Source organism: Chelonus insularis, unplaced genomic scaffold (genome assembly GCF_013357705.1).
Source record: "Chelonus insularis isolate UGA/USDA-ARS -01 unplaced genomic scaffold, ASM1335770v1 contig_493_pilon, whole genome shotgun sequence".
In the NCBI taxonomy this organism is placed as follows: Eukaryota; Metazoa; Arthropoda; class Insecta; order Hymenoptera; family Braconidae; genus Chelonus; species Chelonus insularis.
Window position 1 is genome coordinate 312965 of NW_023276609.1, and position 13133 is coordinate 326097.

General features: G+C 31.1%; 1 protein-coding gene across 1 annotated transcript; it reads right to left on the reverse strand.

Moving 5' to 3' along the window:
* Positions 1 to 5765: 5765 nt before the first annotated feature.
* On the reverse strand, positions 5766 to 7548 carry LOC118069932 (homeobox protein Hmx-like). The gene is made up of 3 exons (XM_035088303.1): positions 7057 to 7548; positions 6748 to 6836; positions 5766 to 6515 (listed from the first exon to the last, which is right to left on the reverse strand). Exons 1-3 carry the CDS (start codon positions 7340 to 7342, stop codon positions 5766 to 5768), a joined length of 1125 nt encoding a protein of 374 aa, XP_034944194.1. The 5' UTR covers positions 7343 to 7548.
* Positions 7549 to 13133: the final 5585 nt, after the last annotated feature.

Below are 13133 nucleotides of genomic sequence, written 5' to 3' on the forward strand. Positions count from 1 at the left end.
AAACAGCAGCAAAGGCTTCTTAAGCCAGCTTGCACCCTTTCATACGAGTATGCTTGGGTCAAGTGTGCTTCACGTGCCCGAGGGACTTATTTTTCGAATTAGTGCGCCACTCTACTCCCACCACAAGTCCTCAGCACATAAAAAAGAACCAACAAAAAAATGTTACACTTATTGCTATGCTTTCTTTATCAAGTTATCGATAATAATTCTCTTTCTTTCTCTATCTCGATAGGACTTGAAAGAAAGAAGCTTCCGGATGTATTACCCAGTGACTAATGAGTTTCTCCATTCGCGGTCTCTCACAGCTTTGGTCGTCCATCTCAAGTAATCATCATCTTTGATGTCTTCTAATGCTTCTCTCTCTTTCTCTCTCTTTCTTTCATTGATATCACGCCGGAAGCTCTTACGTAGGTGGAGCTTTATTCGTTATCCATTTTCGTCAGACCCCTCGTCGATAACGTACGTGTAAACTCTCTCTCCCTCTTATTCCGTCAGCCTCGCCCTACGACCAATCCACTGATTTTCCAACACAACTGTTTTCCCCACAGCCAATCCAGTTGTGGTAGGGTTTAAATGACGTCTAGGCGCCACTCTCACGACTTTGTCGCGTAATTCTTGGTACTTTTCGCGAGAGAGCTTTTGCCACAGATAATTCAACTCGAGTATGATAAAGCCAACACATTTTTTCTGATTTTTTTTTGTTACAATTTATGTTCATCAACATACACAATTCTACTTACTGCCAATCAATATTAATTCTAACATTTTACAAACTCATCATTATTTAATCATCTTTTTTCTTTTATGAAAAAGTAAAGAATAATATTGAAGCGATAAATTCTACTTAATGATAATTTTCGGTCATTTAAAATTCAATGTAAATATCTTGGGTCCATAAAAGAACGGAAATGTAAGTAAATTTTCGTGAAACTTTTGACAAGAGCAAAAAGTCACGTCTCTATGAATTGCAGCTAACGATTTTCAAAGTTGCTCTCGACACTATATACACTCGTTGTGAGCTGAACTACTTCAGTTCCATATCGAGATACCGCTCCCGGTTGGTGTCAACGTGCACAGGGTGTGCTTTACATAACAATTGTCGCTAAAGACTAGCAGCATTGTCCGTCACGTGCGAGTTGCCGAGTTCCTATGACGGTTTAATTAAGTGTGAACCACAGAAGCGCAAAAGTATGCCTCACTTGACACGATGATGACCAATGTGCACTCATTCTTGATATGCTTACGTAAATGTTCAAGTATAGATAGAGAGGGATGCAATGGAGATGTCTTTAAAATTCTGTTGCCAAGCTTGAATTGACTGTCTTTTATCTCGTTTTATTTCTTATCAAATACTGGGAGTTTATGAGGTTACTTATAAGCAGGCCATCGGTTTTTCCTCAATTTCATCCAATCGATAATAGATTACAGGGGGGGATTCCAGTACAAGATTCTCCCCTAAGCTAAGGCTTTGACCCTCTCGTTCAATTGGTCGCAATTCTTAAAGACCTTAATTGGCGCGGAAAATTATACCTTATTTCAACTACCCTAACTCACGAGGACGACTTCTTCGCTCTATATCTCACTGAGTCTCTATTCTTTATCTTTCAATCACTTAGAAATCGTTCTTCTATTTCCTTTATGAACAAGTATTCTACTTCAATTAAAGGTTTGCCTTATTTTTGGAGATGCAATTCACTGCAACTCTCGATTTATTACTCCAATATATTTTTTAATATTTACTCAACAATTTTCTTTTACATTTATTTAATTTATAATCAAATACAATTCTATTGCTTTACACATTTTCTTGCAATTTTTTTTTTATTTGAAAAAGCATAAGTAATGATTTTAATTAATAAATTTATTTTATTATTTGAAACAATGATGTTGTTTAAAATTGAACAGATAATTTTTTTAATGAATCATTATCATTTTTAAAAATATTATGTGAATTGAAAAAAATATATTCATATTTATCAGTAAGACTGGTTGGCTTATTTTTATCAAAGCGTTTTCAGATTATTTTTATTTGTTTATCTTCATCGAAAGAATGTCAAAATTAAATTTACTCTTAATCACTGAATTCATTCATAAAAATAGCTAGCTTTTTAAAGGACTCTTTTGATTTAAAAAAAAACCTTGATGATTCATTTTGTAGCAAATAAATTATGAATTGACAATAAAATACAATATTTAATTTTTCACTTTTATATTTGCATCTTTTAGAATTACCCAATATATGCGAATAAATTCTTAAAGCTTATTAGAACTCTTTTATTACTTCCTCTCTGGTCTGTTTTTTTCATTCAACAACAAATTAACGATTATTTATATTTTGACTACTTAATTAAATATCTTTCAGTTACCCTTAATCTATTTTTTTTGTTAAGAAAGTAATTTGATAAAAAAAATGACAAGTAATTGTCAGTAGTGATGTATGCAAATATAAATAATAATGTTAAGCATGAGTTCTGAAGAACGAGCTTGAACGATAGTATATAAGCGCGCGCTTATAAGAATATAAAAACAAGGAGACCGGATGACTGCAAACTGTTTGTTAGTCTTGGGTTTTAAAGTCCGCACGTCTGTCAGTTCAGAGATGTAATATTAGTGCTCAGTATATATGGGAGCGGCCGCCAACGCGACTAACATCACCACTGACTCTGCTCCTTCACTTGCTCTCTTCTTGTCTCCTCTGTCTATCTTCTTCGAAATAGCTTTAATGTCGACTTGATATACCAACGACTATACCTATGTTTCCTTCACTTGTATACACATTGACATGACAATTAACGCGAATAAGATTTATCTAGATTACTTTAACTAATGAATGCAGACATCAGTAGATGATGTTGATTTATTTTTGTTAATCATTACTTTTTTTAGATTTTTTTGAGTGGATACAAGTATATTATAAAATATAATTAACTTATAACAATTTCTGTGCGATATGCCTCAGACGATTAAAACAGAATGGATCACTTTTCCAGATGGATATTTTTTATTTCATTTATTTAATTCAATCAGTTATGCACTTTTCATTTGAGTTCAAGCGTTGGCGAGCAAAGCTCAACCGCCACCCTCCGTACTCAAGTAAATTGTTATATGATAATTAAATGTCGTTAAGGTCGTTTTGGAAACTTCATAATCTGTGCTAAATGTACAACTCCATGAAAAACGTATAAAAAAATCTTTTCACCCTTAAAATCGCAAAAATAGAACAAAAGTCACACTTGTTTTGGGAGTTTGCTAACTATTTTGGCGATTTTAAAGGTGAAGGAATTTTTTATACGTTTTTCATGGAGTTGTACATTTAGCACAGATTATGAAGTTTTCGGATACTTCTCAACAATTACTATCGGAATAATTTTTTTACGAGTTGTAGAGGTCAAAAATCAGAGAAAAGGTCAAAAAATTATCCACCCTTTGCCTTAATTTTTAAACAAATATTTTAGCGCCGTCTGTAGGAGAGATTTGAATCGTGCTCAAGTTAAAAATTGATGTCGGAATATTATCTAGCGAGTTTATCTAGAGTAAAGTCGGAATTTCTTCTATACCGACCGCAAACCCCAGTGGTGGTATTATACCGACTGTTATCACTGATTTCTGGAAAGAATTTCAAAAATTTCACAATTGGCAACTAAACGTAAACGTTTCCAATCAGTTTATTCAAAAAGTAGAATATTTTATTCTCTAGTAAAAATGTTTTTTTTATAACAATGTGTCTCTTAAGAAATAAATAAATAAACCCATAATTTTTACTTCAGCATATTAGCTTTTGCAATCACTAATCAAAAAAAGTTATCACTGCCATGCTGTAAATAAACTATTAATAACCTATAAATAAATGAAGAAACAATTTAAACCAAGTTCATAGCAATTTTTTAAATTGGCGATATAATTTTTTTTTCTCTACGCAATGTGTATCATTCATCTATATTTTAATTTATTTGTGTGAACAACAACACCTATAATTATTTTCATTATCTCTCCATCAAGCATTCTTAAGTGACAGAGTTGTATAATTTTCATAATCTAATAGAAGATTTAATAGAATGATGGATATCTTCAATAACTCTAATTCAAAGACAGTTCTGATTGATTAATGAGATTGTGCAATTTGTGGACATAAGTTTTTTTCCAACAGTAATTATTCCAGCAACTATATATAAGACTCAATCGATTCAACTTAATGATAATGTAAGTAGCAAACTTGAACTTACAATTTTAATTTTAATAATGGAAAACATGTACGATATTAGGAATTCTTCAGAAAGACTAGATTAAATAATTTCTTAGGATCTGTTGCCCTAATAAAGTTCATCGTATCAAATATCAATGTTTAACTTTTGATGATCGATGAAATTGATAATATAATTTGATCACATAATGAAAGAAAAATTTCTATTATAAGACTCAATGTTTGATTTACTTTATGTCAACTTGAAAATTTAGAAAAAGAAATCCCATTGAAAGTGATCATGTTTAATTTAAGCATTAAAAAATGATGAGAATAAATACAGGTGCTACATAAAGAGTTAATGTCTTATCATAATTGAAAAACATTAAAGTTAATCCATGAAAGCTAAGCTAAGGATATTGCGCCTGACATTTTTATCAGCTTGTTCCCATGGACCGCAATAGCATCAGTAGCACCATACCGTAATCACCAAACGAATCCCGACAAGAAGAAACGACGTGAACAGTTTACGCGCGTCCACTTGACTGCCAGATGACCCATCGTGCTCTCGTGATAACCCTAAAAGCATCAGTGGCTTTACTCAACCTGTCAGAATGCACCTATTTATAAATTGTAATTTACTATTTTTATTTCTCATTTTCATGCACATTTTTTTATCTTCAATTCTTGCTATTTTATTTATATATCAACTTTATGAAATTAATCCAACTGATTCTTCAATGGTCCAAATTACTTTTACGAAGAAAATCTTTGTTGTGTGCCAAATTTCTTCTTCACTCAAAATTAAATAGAAATCTTGGTAATATAAAAATAAATGTTTCATTTATATAAATTAAAAAAAAGCTATGAACATTCATGGCACAAAATTATTTTATTTTTTAGAATAGAAAACTTAAAGTTAAGTAAATAAATATATAAAATTTGTTGAAGAATTTTTTTTGGTTTTAGAGTAAGAAAAATTTGGTTAAATACATCAGACTTGAGTTTATTTGTTTTACCATTTTAAAATATTTGATGGAATGGATTATTTAATTTACCATCCCAACTTCAATATCTAATATCTAATAATGGTCTTAGTTGAGTAATGTTTTTATTGCAGAATATCACATTTCATGATTGATTGTGACATATTCATCCAAATTATCCTACATTACTTTATGTTTTTCATTCTGTTTTTGATCAACCCTATCAAATCAAGTCGTTTCTTAATGATATTTTCTTAGTAATTATATTCATTTATTCAAAAAGTACTCTAGATTATTGCTGCTATTTTTGTTATTACTATAAATAAAGTTATAAAAATATTTTGTGTCACATTTTTGGTATTATATCTCAGCAATGAAAAAGTCTACAAACTAAAAAAGTACACAATGAAGGAATAATTTAACATCTAAGCTATTTTCAGACTGACAATAATCATGATGATTACTATTATCATGATGATAATAGTAATGAAAATAAAACAAAGAAATATAACATATAAAAGATCTATTCAATTATCCAAGATACTCAACAGTTAATAAAGTATCCAACTCTTTGAAGAAGCTATTTTTAAACATGAAAACTACCAGAGTCTTTGAATGCTTTGATCCATTGGTACTTGATCCATATAATTAATATAAGTCATTGGATAATTAGATGAATTATTGTAACTTGAAAAACTAAAATCACTATTGGATATATCTATCATAGAACGGCTGTCGTTGCTAAGAATTCCGCATTTGTCATCAGGTGAAACAGACTTGAGATCAGGAAACGATGAAAGATCGTTGGAATCTTTGTATTCAGTCTTGATCGTCCTCATTCCAGATGTAAAGTTGTTGTTGTGATGATGATTATTATTGTTGTTTGTTCTGTAATCCATTGAGTTGAAAACACGGTGTGAATCCTGGTGAGAACTTAAGGTATTTCTGTACTCATTCCCAACAGCTGTAGAGTCTTGTCGCACATCATTAGGGCGATACTCAGGACTTAATCGAAGATCTCCAAAGTCAGATTGTATTCCTTGATTACTTAACTCTGGTCTGAATCCATTCCAGTAATTGATCCCACAAGATTCGCGTGAATTGGGTTTACCATCTTTGATCAAGACTGGTACTGGAATTTTTTTCACTGGTTGATTTTTCATATTTTGTGTTGGTAGATGCTTCTCTGCATCCTCTATTCGTGCTCGTTTATTTTTGTATCGTCGATTTTGGAACCAAATCTTTACTTGGGTGCTTGTTAACTTCAGGGTAGAGGCTAAGACTTCACGTTCTGGTGCACTGAGGTAGCGTTGCTGTTTGAAGCGTTGTTCCAACTCGTATACTTGGGCCTATTATTGAAAATAATTAGCAATTAATACCAAGTACAAGTTCAATGAATAATTATGAAAAACATTGAACCTATAAAAACTACTTTCAAAACCAATACTAAACACTTCAGCAAGTATCAAAAATGATGAATAATTTATTTTACAAAAATTAATTAACTTATATTTCAGCATTTGGTCTAATTAGAAATTCCATGCCTTGGTTAATGATAAAATATTTTAATGAATAAATTACCTGAGAAAATAGCACACGAGGTTTCCTCTTTGTTCTTTTTCCAGATTGATTCTTTCTTAGTTCTGTTTTACTTGATGTCACAACATTTCCTGAAAAAAAACATGAGATAATATTATTAATAACTAAATCAACAGATTATTGTGATGGAGTTGAATATATAAATCCAACATCTTCAATCAACTTAGATTCACTTTCAAGTATTTTATTGTTTTAAGATTTTAAATATTATAATAAAAACTTAGTTCAAGCAAATTTTAATCATGATGAAAGTTTAGTAAAATGAATTGTGTAATTATAACATATATTTACCATCTTCTGCAATAGAATTTTCTTGATAACCAGTCCCAACATGTCCTAGATGATGCACATGATTCAGATCAGCATAATTCTGACTATTCATCTGATTTGACTGGATCTGTTCTTTATATTTCTCAATATCCCAATGATTATCTGTCACCGAATTGTACCCATAGTAATCCTGATGAACATGAAAGGTATGAGAGGATTGAGAATGACTATTGTATGGATCCATTGCACTAATTTGATTCTCGTTTAATATATCACGGACACTAAATGATATAGAGGATGATAACATTTTATTGCATCCCGTACTAGTCTTTTCAAATTTCTTTAATTATTATATTCTTCAACAAAAACAACACTATTAGTAGATCACACTGAAGAAAATCAATAATATTTGATTATTAAATTACAAATAATTATATCGTTGAAATAAAATAAAAGTGTGATTATTGACAGGTTCAGCACTGAAGAGCAAGTTTGGAAATTAAGAAATCTTAGCAAAGCTGTTATGGTTGAACGGTCAGGTCGAAGACCAAACGTCAAATGTGTCTTCGACCAACAGAGAAGTCAAGTAGTGGATACCAAAACATGAACATGATGTGTGGGTGTGCGTGTGCTATCGTCTACGGCTATTGGTAATTTTTTAAGATCATCCCTCACAGCAGACACATAAATATCACCAACACATTGCCCCATGATTTTTCGACATCTCGGTAAACTTTAAACTAACAAGACTGAACTTGTAAACTAAATTCAGGATATAGCTGATCAAATGACAAAATCTTGATAAAAGAGTAATAAAACTGATAATTGAAATGATATTAGATAGAAAAAATATAGTTGTCATGATCAGCTAAATTTGAGATCACATTCTGGAGGATGGTAATTGTTTCACTTGATGAATAAAAAAATGAATGTGATTAATTAATTATGTATTGTTAAATGAATTATTAATTTTACTAAAGATGTCTTAATGTTGTGCGATAGCCATGACGTAAAATATATTCAAGGCGGAGGAATAAAACACTAAGGCCCGCCTATGTTAGTGGTCTGGACCAATCAAAGATGTTGCGAACGTCTGGATGATGGGATATTCCAAGTGATTAAGCCTTTATTTATGCGGTAAATCATGTGAAATTTTCTATCACAGCTAACAGACCTTAAACGCCATTTTCAAGACTGCTCATTTATCTCAGATTCAAGAAAGCAGTTTTTGTTGATAATCAACTATTTTTACTATCTATAAAAATTGTTTATATTTAAAAGGAAAAGTAGTATTTATGGAGTAATGAAAAACTCTATTTATTTTCAGACTTTTCAGGAATGTGAAAACAATTTTTTTTATGAGTGACCCATTGTTCATATTAGTACAAGATTGAATGAAATGAATTCTATTCATTTTCCCATAACTCTTGGGTCAAACTCTACGCGTGCGATCGTCCCTTTTATTCTTGTAACATAATCCAGATGCTCTTTCAGGCGCCCGAAACCCTTGAGGTCTTCTTCGCGCTCTGAAACTCGAAAAATTGTTCTTCAAATGTACCTGAAATAATTGTGATCATATCTATGATTTAGTGCTTCTTGGAGATGTGAATTCAATTATTCAATATAGATACAAAGATGACCAATGTGTTACCCTTATTGAGTGTTTATATTCTTTTAAAAAGCTGTCCTTCTTTTTTACTTCAAAAAAATCCTTTCACTCCACATGCTGTAGCAATAAAATGAATTTCACTATTTCAAATTAATTATTGCAGATCCTAGGAATGGAGTGTGAAAATATTTGAAGGATATTGTTTGGTAAAAATTAACTGAATATTAACAAAATTGTTCTTTATATATGGTAATATATAATAATTTTTATCCAGGCTGTTAGCATTGTATGTGGTCTTGTTAGAGCTTTTCATCTGATATTTTTCTCATGACCTTCCTTACTATATTGCTTGTAAGCATTCGACACTATTTGAGGGTGATAATGAAGATGCTTCCTCTCAAATTCTCTTATGATTGTAATTTTCAGTTTCCTGTTTTGAAGTATTTCCACAGCCAGTGCTCTACATATGAGCATGTGATGAAATTAATTTTTCCAAGTCATGTGAAATATTGAAATCTTATCATGCTCTTTAAAATTTCAACAAATAACTCTCCAAAAATTCTTCCACATTACATTAACTATATCATTTTGTAGTAATCAACTGATGATCTCTCAATGTTAAAATAGCATTTGCACTATTCTGCAAGTAAATAAAACATTGTTTAAAAAAATCCATTACTAAAAACTCTACTGGAACTAATAAGAATTGATTTATAGCAAATGGTTGTTTAAACTCAACGAATTACAGCTCAATTTTTGTAATAACTGAGTCTGAAGATCGCTTCAAAGCTCGTTACACAATCCTAACTACTTTCCATTTATTAAATGATATATGCCTGATAAACCAAGTAATAAATGACAAAAGCAAAAAAAAAATGATTAATTTAAAATATGAAGTGTATGATTTATAAAGTTGGTAGGCGACAGCTGGATTATTATTTTTTTCTCAATTTGCCAAACCAGCGGGAGTGCATGAATGCATGGTCGTCTCACATATAGGCGCCAAGAGATAGCGGGCGCCTCTTCAACTGTGGGAAAGACGTCGGCATCATTTGAGATCAAGTTCTTGTATCTACAATCATTTTTTGAAATCCATCGTAAATAATTCCGGAAATTAACAAGAAATTTTCAAATATGATGGAGCAAGATTTTTAATTATTTTATTAATATAAAATTAGCAATAAAGTGAGGAAATAATTGTCTTGGTGAACACTATGTCTCAACCTTAGTGATCGAAGATTATTGAGCTAAAAACAAAAAAGGAAGATGGTCGCAATATGGTACCCAGTTGCAAGATGCTTTCACGTTGTAGCACAAAAGAGTCCTTTGTATCATGTGTTTTACTCGTTCGTTGCTCGTTGAGTCTATCTGCTATGTTTTATAGAAAAATTGTGGAGGGTAATGGAGTGTAAGTTATGTGTATGCTCTCGATAGGAGGTAAAATGATAGGGTTTTACATCTTGTTCGATAAACATATAGGAGATCATCTTAAAAGATTATCACGTATTAAATCATTAAATATCTTTTTTCTTCATCATTAAACTAATTTATTAATCGAATAAAATTAATTTCGTTTTTCATTCAGAATTAATCAATGATTCTAGAGCCTTGAAAAGGTTCTGAATATCTTGAACTTTTCAAATTAAATATCTCCCAAACAACGCATTAGAGATCGAGATACGTTGAAAAGAGATTTTCATAGAGAATAAAATGAAACCAATCTTAGCTTTCTACGATTAATAGTTCTCGAGTAAAATAGACAAAACTTACCAACAATAAAGTAAACAAATATTATTTTTATATATTTTCTTAAGTATCATGTTGAATTAGCAATCATTTTTTTTTTTTATCTATAAATGAAATAATTGAAAAATAAATTCAATCATATCACTAAAACATAAATAATTACTAAAAGTCTTTGATCGTTTCATCTAATGATCTCTTTATTCTTCAGAAAAAAACTTGAAAATACTTTTTAATATCTGAAGAGTAATAAATCCAATCACTCAATTAATAACAACCTTTAACAGATAAAAAAATGATTTAATTACTAATTTCGTTGTCCCAAAGTGCAGTAGTGTATCCAATGCTACCATTAATCTATCATTCTAACATGAGGATGTAAAAATAAGGCTGGTAGCTGCGCTTATCATATCGGAAAACGGAAATTTTGTTGACAGAAACATTGACAAAGTTCATGTAACAGAAAAATAACTTCTTGGATTTCTTCAGAGTAATAAAATTTTTATTTCCGCACTCCCGCTGCTTTGTGGCGGTGTCTAGTAAGTGATCATGTGGAATGGTCCAGACAATTGCATGGATCTGGATGTCTAGACGGTGCATATCCCGTTGTGGTTCAAAAGGCCAGTTACATTTCCCAGAAACCTTCGATAGACTTTAGGAAATCTAGTTATACGACACCACCTATGGGTCGAGAAAATATATGACTGCCTTTTTTACATTGCACTGGTAACCACCACCTGCATTTCCGGACGTTTTCCGTTTTCAGTCGTAGTTTAAAAGGCCTCTAGTTCTTTTTTTTTATATTCATTAGATAAGATAAAACATGTGTAAAAAATGTAACACATGGGTGTTATTCAAATTTGTTGAAAAATGATATAAAAAATTGAAAGAGAGTTTGATTATCAATTCAAATAGGAAATGAATCATGATCAATTGAAGGGTGAATTCTATTAATGTCAATTACATCATGTTTAAAATAACATCTGGATCTTCATCTTCAAGAGGAAGTGAAACTTGTCCAAGTCAAAATTTTAGAAGCGTTATTTATATTTGAAGCCGGCAAGACAGAGTTCGTTATTTGCTCTTTCATCCCTCCAAAGCTAGCTAGTCACTCATGTACTGGTCCACAGTAAAGCAAACTCTTACCATTCAAGCTGAATGTAGTTCGATGCTTCTATACCAGATGACTTTGTCTACCCAGTTTACTGTCTTCCACTCAGTTGTTCGACTTATAAACCTGTTTCAGATCTACTCTAAAAACAATTAATATACTTGATTGAATTGAAGACGCCCAAGTAGTATTAAATGATGGTAATTCCTTTCTTTTGAAATTATTTAGATTATTTTCGCATTCAGACTAGTATTTTATCTTTTTTTTTGCTTATAGAATCATACAATTATTCTGGTTTCTATTTTATTGGAAATAGAAAAATGTGATCAACAGCTTCTGATGTCGATAAAAAGAAGCAAAGAATTATTATGATTAAATCACATAAATTATTGTAAATGTTATGAAAAAAAATATAAACAATATTTTCTAAATATTTCGGAGTGAATTATAAACAGATATAACTCGTTAACGTATGAATACTTTTATTGATCAGTAGGGAGTCCAATAACAATCAATTGAACGTTGGAAGATGAAGAGATAAAAAAATTCAAAGGATACCGCGTTGAGTGAGTGCTTGACGAAGATAATCTTCTGGTGAATTTGCTTTTTGATCATCATTATCGTGATATCCATTATCCAGCAGTAGCATCTGCATTTTCATTCTGGTCAATGTACAATATCGTTATTTTATTTTTCAGGACCTAGTGATGCAGAGTAGTGCATGGCAGGAGGTATGTGCACAAGGTGGTCTAATTTGTCCGTTTGCTTGATATTGTTACAAGCTCATTCTCGATAATGTTTGTTCGTGTTCTGATCATTCATTATTGTCTTTATAACTGCAAGGTCATTATCCTCATTTAAATGACATCCTACATATTTATTCGGATCATGATATGTTTGCGAAATGAGTCAATTCAGTAACATTTTTTGTCGAGACTTTCACTTCTCAAATCTTAATGGATACACTCGCCAGTTCTCACAGACGATTAATTACGCAAATTCACTTAACGATTAGAGCCATTAATAACGTCTTGCAGTTATTAATTGGCTATGTCCGCTCTAATTATTGCATATCCTAGCCGACGAGATTACTCGGTGGAAATCATTCGCGAAATGCTGAATAAAATTTAATTAATGACTTCCACTTGAAAAAGTTTGCATTTATAAAAATTTATTTAATCAGCACGTAGGTATATCTAATCAATCACATATTTTATTTACACTTGATATCCTCTATTTTCATCTTTTTTGTTACTATCTTCTGGGTTAGTAATAAATAATTATTAATGGTTATGAGGTTAATTCTTCCTTTGACTTTTTTTATACTCCTTAATGTAACAAATTGCTTATCACTCTTGCCAGCTGATTCGCTTCGCTTATCTCTATTGACCCCTCCTCAATTTTTTGTGTCTCTTCTGATGGACTCTCCCTCCTAATATAACACCTATAATAGCTTATATCTTTCAATAAAGATCGATTAACAGGGTGTGCGTACATCTATTAATGTCATAATAATTTGGAAAAAAAATAAAAGTTGACAGGGTAAATGATATCTGAGATTTATGGAAAGGCTTCTTTTATTTTGTTATTTAACTCATCAATTATTTCATGGTGTGATTGATCATTGTTATTTAG